This window comes from Eriocheir sinensis, unplaced genomic scaffold (assembly GCF_024679095.1).
Source record: "Eriocheir sinensis breed Jianghai 21 unplaced genomic scaffold, ASM2467909v1 Scaffold112, whole genome shotgun sequence".
NCBI lineage: Eukaryota > Metazoa > Arthropoda > Malacostraca > Decapoda > Varunidae > Eriocheir > Eriocheir sinensis.
Window position 1 is genome coordinate 82,501 of NW_026110430.1, and position 7,244 is coordinate 89,744.

The 7,244-nt window shown below is 46.1% G+C and overlaps 1 protein-coding gene across 2 annotated transcripts in view; it reads left to right on the forward strand.

Moving 5' to 3' along the window:
* The window catches only part of LOC126989272 (kielin/chordin-like protein), a 54,107-nt gene extending 47,109 nt beyond the window's left edge, over nt 1-6,998 (forward strand). The window contains exons 13-16 of one of the 2 annotated variants that reach the window (XM_050847920.1): nt 1,582-1,677; nt 3,476-3,602; nt 5,194-5,335; nt 6,174-6,998. In XM_050847920.1, coding sequence (XP_050703877.1) covers nt 1,582-1,677; nt 3,476-3,602; nt 5,194-5,301 — 331 coding nt within the window. In that variant the 3' untranslated portion in view covers nt 5,302-5,335; nt 6,174-6,998. Of the gene's footprint in view, nt 17-1,581; nt 1,678-3,475; nt 3,603-5,193; nt 5,336-6,173 lie in introns of those variants that run through there. The other variant, XR_007743145.1, reaches the window with a different exon arrangement.
* The last annotated feature ends 246 nt before the right edge of the window (nt 6,999-7,244 follow it).

The window sequence follows — 7,244 nt, forward strand, 5'->3', positions numbered from 1 at the left end:
GTGAGTGGGTGTGCGGGTGAGTGGGTGTGCGGGTGAGTGGGTGTGCGGGTGAGTGGGTGTGCGGGTGAGTGGGTGTGCGGGTGAGTGGGTGTGCGGGTGAGTGGGTGTGCAGGTGAGTGGGTGTGTGCAGGTGAGTGGGTGTGCAGGTGAGTGGGTGTGCAGGTGAGTGGGTGTGCAGGTGAGTGGGTGTGTGGGTGAGTGGGTGTGTGGGTGAGTGGGTGTGCGGGTGGTGGGTGTGCAGGTGAGTGGGTGTGCGGGTGGTGGGTGTGCGGGTGGGTGTGCGGGTGAGTGGGTGTGCGGGGGAGTGGGGGTGCGGGTGAGTGGGTGTGCGGGTGAGTGGGTGTGCGGGTGAGTGGGTGTGCGGGTGAGTGGGTGTGCGGGTGAGTGGGTGTGCGGGTGAGTGGGTGTGCGGGTGAGTGGGTGTGCGGGTGAGTGGGTGAGTGGGTGTGGGGGTGAGTGGGTGTGCGGGTGTGCGGGTGAGTGGGTGTGCGGGTGAGTGGGTGTGCGGGTGAGTGGGTGTGCGGGTGAGTGGGTGTGCGGGTGAGTGGGTGTGCGGGTGAGTGGGTGCGCGGGTGAGTGGGTGCGCGGGTGAGTGGGTGTGCGGGTGAGTGGGTGTGCGGGTGAGTGGGTGCGCGGGTGAGTGGGTGCGCGGGTGGGTGGGTGTGGGCGGGCGGGCGGGCGGACGGGCGAGCGGGTGTGCGCGGGCGGGCGGGCTGGCGAGCAAGCAAGCAAGCAAGCAAGCAAGCAAGCAAGCAAGCAAGCAAGCAAGCGAGCGGGTGGGTGTGCGGGCGAGCGCGAGCAGGCGAGTGAGTGGTGGGTGGGTGCGAGTGAGTGGTGAGTGGTGAGTGGGTGGGTGGGTGTGCGCGAGTGGTGGTGAGTGAGTGGGTGGGTGGGTGGGTGTGCGCGGGCGAGCGAGCGAGTGAGTGAGTGTGTGGGTGGGTGGGTGGGTGTGCGCGGGCAGGCGAGCGAGGCAGGTGAGTGGGTGGGTGGGTGGGTGTGCGCGGGCGGGCGGGCGGGCGGGCGGGCGAGCGAGCGAGCGAGCGAGCGAGTGAGTGAGTGGGTGGGTGGGTGTGCGCGAGCGAGTGGGTGGGTGTTCGCGAGCGAGCGAGCGAGCGAGCGAGTGAGTGAGCGAGTGGGTGGGTGTGCGCGGGCGGGCGGGCGAGCGAGCGAGCGGGTGGGTGTGCGCGGGCGGGCGGGCGGGCAAGCGAGCAAGCAAGCAAGCAAGCAAGCAAGCAAGCGAGTGGGTGGGTGGGTGTGCGCGAGCGAGCGGGTGGGTGGGTGTGCGCGTGAGTGGGTGGGAAGGAAATGGGTGGGTTGTGTTTAAAGTGTATGGAAGGGGAGGTGAATATGATGAAAGACGTTGTTTAGATCAATAGGTGGAGAGGAAGGGAAGGAGAGGGAACTGAAAGGGAACGCCGTAGAGAGGGAGGAAAAGGTAACTGAAAGGTAACTAAAGAGGAAAAAAGAGGTGCATGGGTTGGGTGGCTGTCAGGGTGAGCGGTTGCCATATTTCCATCTCTTAGCATGTTCTCGTTTTCTCCTTTAAATACCACGGCAACTTTTTTTCTACCCCGCCAATAGGGACGACTGCAGGCTGATCTTCTGTGGGACGCCTCCTCACGGGGACTGCACCTCCCACCGCCCCCCATTGGCCTGCTGCGACGAGTGGACCTGCGAGTGAGTGTTTAAGGGCGTGGGTATTGTTACATAGTGCTGATATACGTATAGAGTTGATGGTCAAGTATACATGGACAACCAGTGTGAAAATGTGTATGGATTAAGGAAGTTAGATCGTTTAAGGGGTGGTAAAAGTCCTTCTCGGATATGCTTTCAGGTGTAGACGGGTGTAGGCAGGTGTAGATGTGTAGGCGGGCGTGGGAAGGGAAATGATGCGTGTTCAGAGTTGCTACAGATCGTGTTGGAGATTGTAACAACTCTCCATGTAACATAACCTCAACTCTCCATGTAACATAACCTCAACTCTCCATGTAACATAACCTCAACTCTCCATGTAACATAACCTCGACTCTCCATGTAACATAACCTCGACTCTCCATGTAACATAACCTCGACTCTCCATGTAACATAACCTCGACTCTCCATGTAACATAACCTCGACTCTCCATGTAACATAACCTCGACTCTCCATGTAACATAACCTCGACTCTCCATGTAACATAACCTCGACTCTCCATGTAACATAACCTCGACTCTCCATGTAACATAACCTCGACTCTCCATGTAACATAACCTCGACTCTCCATGTAACATAACCTCGACTCTCCATGTAACATAACCTCGACTCTCCATGTAACATAACCTCGACTCTCCATGTAACATAACCTCGACTCTCCATGTAACATAACCTCGACTCTCCATGTAACATAACCTCGACTCTCCATGTAACATAACCTCGACTCTCCATGTAACATAACCTCGACTCTCCATGTAACATAACCTCGACTCTCCATGTAACATAACCTCGACTCTCCATGTAACATAACCTCGACTCTCCATGTAACATAACCTCGACTCTCCATGTAACATAACCTCGACTCTCCATGTAACATAACCTCGACTCTCCATGTAACATAACCTCGACTCTCCATAACATGACCTCGACTCTCCATGTAACATAACCTCGACTCTCCATGTAACATAACCTCGACTCTCCATGTAACATAACCTCGACTCTCCATGTAACATAACCTCGACTCTCCATGTAACATAACCTCGACTCTCCATGTAACATAACCTCGACTCTCCATGTAACATAACCTCGACTCTCCATGTAACATAACCTCGACTCTCCATGTAACATAACCTCGACTCTCCATGTAACATAACCTCGACTCTCCATGTAACATAACCTCGACTCTCCATGTAACATAACCTCGACTCTCCATGTAACATAACCTCGACTCTCCATGTAACATAACCTCGACTCTCCATGTATAACCTCGACTCTCCATGTAACATAACCTCGACTCTCCATGTAACATAACCTCGACTCTCCATGTAACATAACCTCGACTCTCCATGTAACATAACCTCGACTCATGTAACATGTAACATAACCTCGACTCTCCATGTAACATAACCTCGACTCTCCATGTAACATAACCTCGACTCTCCATGTAACATAACCTCGACTCTCCATGTAACATAACCTCGACTCTCCATGTAACATAACCTCGACTCTCCATGTAACATAACCTCGACTCTCCATGTAACATAACCTCGACTCTCCATGTAACATAACCCTTTCTAACCCTTTCTCCACCTAACATAACCCCTTCGAACATTTCACCTAATACCACTTTTCTTAACTCTCCACCTGATGTAAACTCATTCTAACATCTACACACCTATCCTCCCTCCCTCTTCGTCTTTTTCCTCTTTCTTCTAACTCTGCCTTCACCTCAAAGAACCCATCTCTTCACCTAACAACCTCTTCTCTTCTCACCCCTCCTAGCGGCTGTACCGACGACGCGGGGAAGAGACGCAAGACTGGCGATGTGTGGCTGGAGAACAACTGCCTGTTCAAACGGTGCACCAAGCAGGGCATCACCACCACCAACTTCTGCGACCGATACTACGCGGTAAGTCTTGTCGGAAGGAGAAGGAAGGCGAGGTGAAGAAGGGAAGTTGGAAGGAAGCTATAGGAGGGTTGGATGGGAAGACAGAGAAGGGGAGGAAAGAGAAGGTGGTTAGTGGAGGAGGTAAGGAGACAGAGATAGATAGATGGATGGGAGGATAGAAAGGAAAGTTAAGGATTTGGAGGGGGAATAAATCAGGAAGTTGTTGTTGATGAGTATGAGGACAGAGGATAGATAGATGGATGGGAAGTTAGAGAAGGGAAGGTTAAGGATTTGGAGGGGAATAGGTCAGGAAGTTGAAGGGGGGGTTGTCATGATTGTAGTGGGAGGGAAAGTACTATAGATTTTGTTACTCATCTTTATAATTGTGTTTTCTTTGTGAATGGATATTGTTAAGAAAGTTAGCGGTAAGAATAAAGTGTTCAAGGAGTGGCTTTGGACAGTCTGGAGTGAAAAATCTATTCATTACCGCTGAGTGAGGTAAACAAAATTGAGGCTGGCAGAGTATAGATAATTCAAAGCCACGAGTAGGAGTGTTTTTAGTATTTTTTGGACCGAAGGCGTCAGTGTTTATTTTGCTTTAGTGTCAAGTGACTCGGTGAAAGAATAAGTACGTCGGGAAGAGTCTTAAATTCGCGGTAAACTTGATGAAGGCGGTTTTGTTCATTTTTGGAGTCTGAGTGTTAGCCAAAAGAATAATTAGTTTTAAGCCACTGGAGTACGAAGTTTACTTTTAATTAGATCTCTTAATGAGCTATTTTTTAATGCTTTGTGGGTGTTTTCATTAGCGACTCGTGTTTCTGAATCTTTTATCTGCTCTTTGTACCCAAGTCTTTTTTTTAACAAAGACGGCTCAGGGGCCCACAAAAAGGAAACCATAATAAAAAAAGCCCGCTACTCGCTGCTCCTACAAAAAATAATCAAAGGAGGTGGCCGAAAGAGGTCAATTTTGGGATTTGTGATGTATATTGCATTGAGGACTTTTCTGGTGTTTTTTGTTGTAATGATATGATTAACAAACTTGCGAAATGCCAGACAGCTTTGTGTAATGAAAATAACTTCCTCAAAAATGCACAGCCAAAATAAAATTAATGATGTGAGTAAATAACTTGTCGGCCTGGAGGTGAGTGCAAATATGAAATACAAAATACTGACTTTTACGAAGACCAGTGAAGCAACAGACGTGGAATCAAAGCGGGGAAAAGTGTGATACAGGACGAAGGCAACGAAGACCTTGGAAGTAAAGTAAAAATGGCTGAGTGATAAAGTGGCAAAGCTTGAAAACTATGTAAATAAAAACAAATCTACGAAGGGTGCAAATTTAGAGCATACATTATCATAAAGAAGAGAACGGAGGAGAGCATCGAGACACCTCGCTCCAGAAATTGACCCCTCTTTTGGCCAATCTTCTGAACCTTTTTTTTTTTTATAGGGGCAATGTTTAGCGGGCGATTTTCCTCACGTGATTTTGCCAGTGTTCTGTTTCCTTTGCTGTTTATAAAAGACTTATTTAATAAAAGCTTTGATATTCATTTTGCTTTCAAACTTCATACTTAATTGCACCATGACCTGATTCACATTTTTGCTGGCGTAGTTTCAACGGAAGAAACGCGATTATGAACTTGCGAATGGCGAGGCGGCGGCATCAGGTGCGATGGTAGACACTGCAACGGAACCCTCGAGTCCCTCAGTGGCGGCGTGATGATGTGGCGACTCTTCCTCCGCGCTGCTGGGTGGTGAGTGTGACCTACAGTGTCCTTCCTAACTTATGACCATATTCCAAACTCTCCCTTACAATAATGAGGTTTTGTTATTATAGACTAAAAAAAGCAGAGGTAGCTTGTAAAGGTTTTCGTCGTCCCTAATTCTACATACCTTTCCTAGCTCTCCCTTACCATGCGTCTGTTATTACCTACTGACAAACCAAATACAGCTTCTTAAGTGTTTTTTGCTATCCCTAAATTCCACCTAAGTCACTACTAAATACTAGTTTCCTGGCCTGTTTACGTAATATTTCCACTAACGGGAATTCAACGTTATATTCAGCCGTCAACAGGAAGTGAGTATTGTTGACTAGTATTAATGGAAATGAAGCGGAGAATTTGTAATATGGACTCATTTTCTTGTTTAACTTCTTTTTTTCTTAGGCAGTATGATAAAGTTTGGGATAGTTTGCAGTCACTTCCCTTTGTCTCCGGGGTATATTTGCCTTAGTGTCACAAATTACTAAGGGAAAGATTGAAAAATTACCCGAAGGTATCATACTGGCCGAAAGACTGGAAAACTATTATGAATTTTTAGTTTAAGTTTTATATAGCCGATTTCATATTATAAGGCAAGCATTTTAATTCCATGGTAAGTTTTTACTCATGATTTTAGATTAATAATTTTTGTCATTCTTCTCGGTCTGTTACTCAATTTATATGTTTAGTTATCGTTTTTTAATTTGATTTTTTCTCTGCACTTCTACATTTAATTTTCTGCTTGGTTTCGTTTGACTGCCAGGCATTAATCATTTAAAAGAATGTCAAGTCTCTTTTTTTTTTTTCTTACCGTCCCGTTTCTTGGTTCCAGCTCTAACGACAGACAAATCCGTCCCTCGTGCAAGACTGTCCTCTGCCTTTACGCCACTCGCTCGGGACTGACTGACTGATCGCCTTTCGTACCGTCTTGGGGAGGGTCCTGTCACTCACTCGCTCGCTCAATTACTTGCTCGTTCTGTTGTGTGAAAGAATGGAGTTTTATTATAGCATATATTGTGTTCTGGAAGTTGTGTATATACGTTGAGTTTATTTATATAAAGATTTGAAGTTTGTAAATAACGTTTTTGGAAGTTTATCTCGAGAAAATTATGAACATTTTTTATTAAATTTGTTATACTTCCTTTCTTCTCTTAATTGTCCTCTTTTTCATCCTTTGTACTCTTTATCATCCTGTTTGACCTTTTCATCCTCTTTTTCATCCTCTTTTCGCTTTTTCCACTTTTTTTTCCTCCCTTTTTTCATCTTTTTTCATTCTCTTTTTTCAGCTTTTTTCATCTTTTTTCATTCTTGTTTTCATCTTTTTACATCTTTTTTTCATCCTTCATCCTTTTTTCCGCTTCATCCTCTTTTTTTCATCTTTTTCTTCCCTTTTTTTCATCTTTTTCTTCCCCTTTTTTTTTTTCATCTTTCATCCTCCTCCTCTTTGACCTCTTGATCCTCCTTGTTCGCCCACGCGTTTGGCTGTGCATTTAAATAACGTAGTTTTATAATGATTGACGTGATATATTCTCTGTCTCGTGTGCCTGTGTTTACCGAGGAAGAGTTTGGAAGTTATTAAAGTGTTAGTGTTTTGTGCCATACGTTGTGAATTGTTTCCGCAACTTCTGGTGAATTCTCGAGTAAATTATGAAGCAAGTTTTTTCTGCATCTTTTTATGGTTTTCTTCCAGACCACCTTTTTTTTTTTGGTTGCTGCGTTTTTATTCATTTTCATTTTTTTCTCCATTGCCTCTTGCTGTTTTTTTTTCTCTACATTCTTGTTTTTTTTCATTCATTTCCAGATTTCCTCCATCGCCTCTACCTCCCATATTTTTTGCTCAAGAATTTAGTCAAGTATGAAGTAACTTATTTTATTGCATCTTTTTACGGTTTCATTTCCCGGC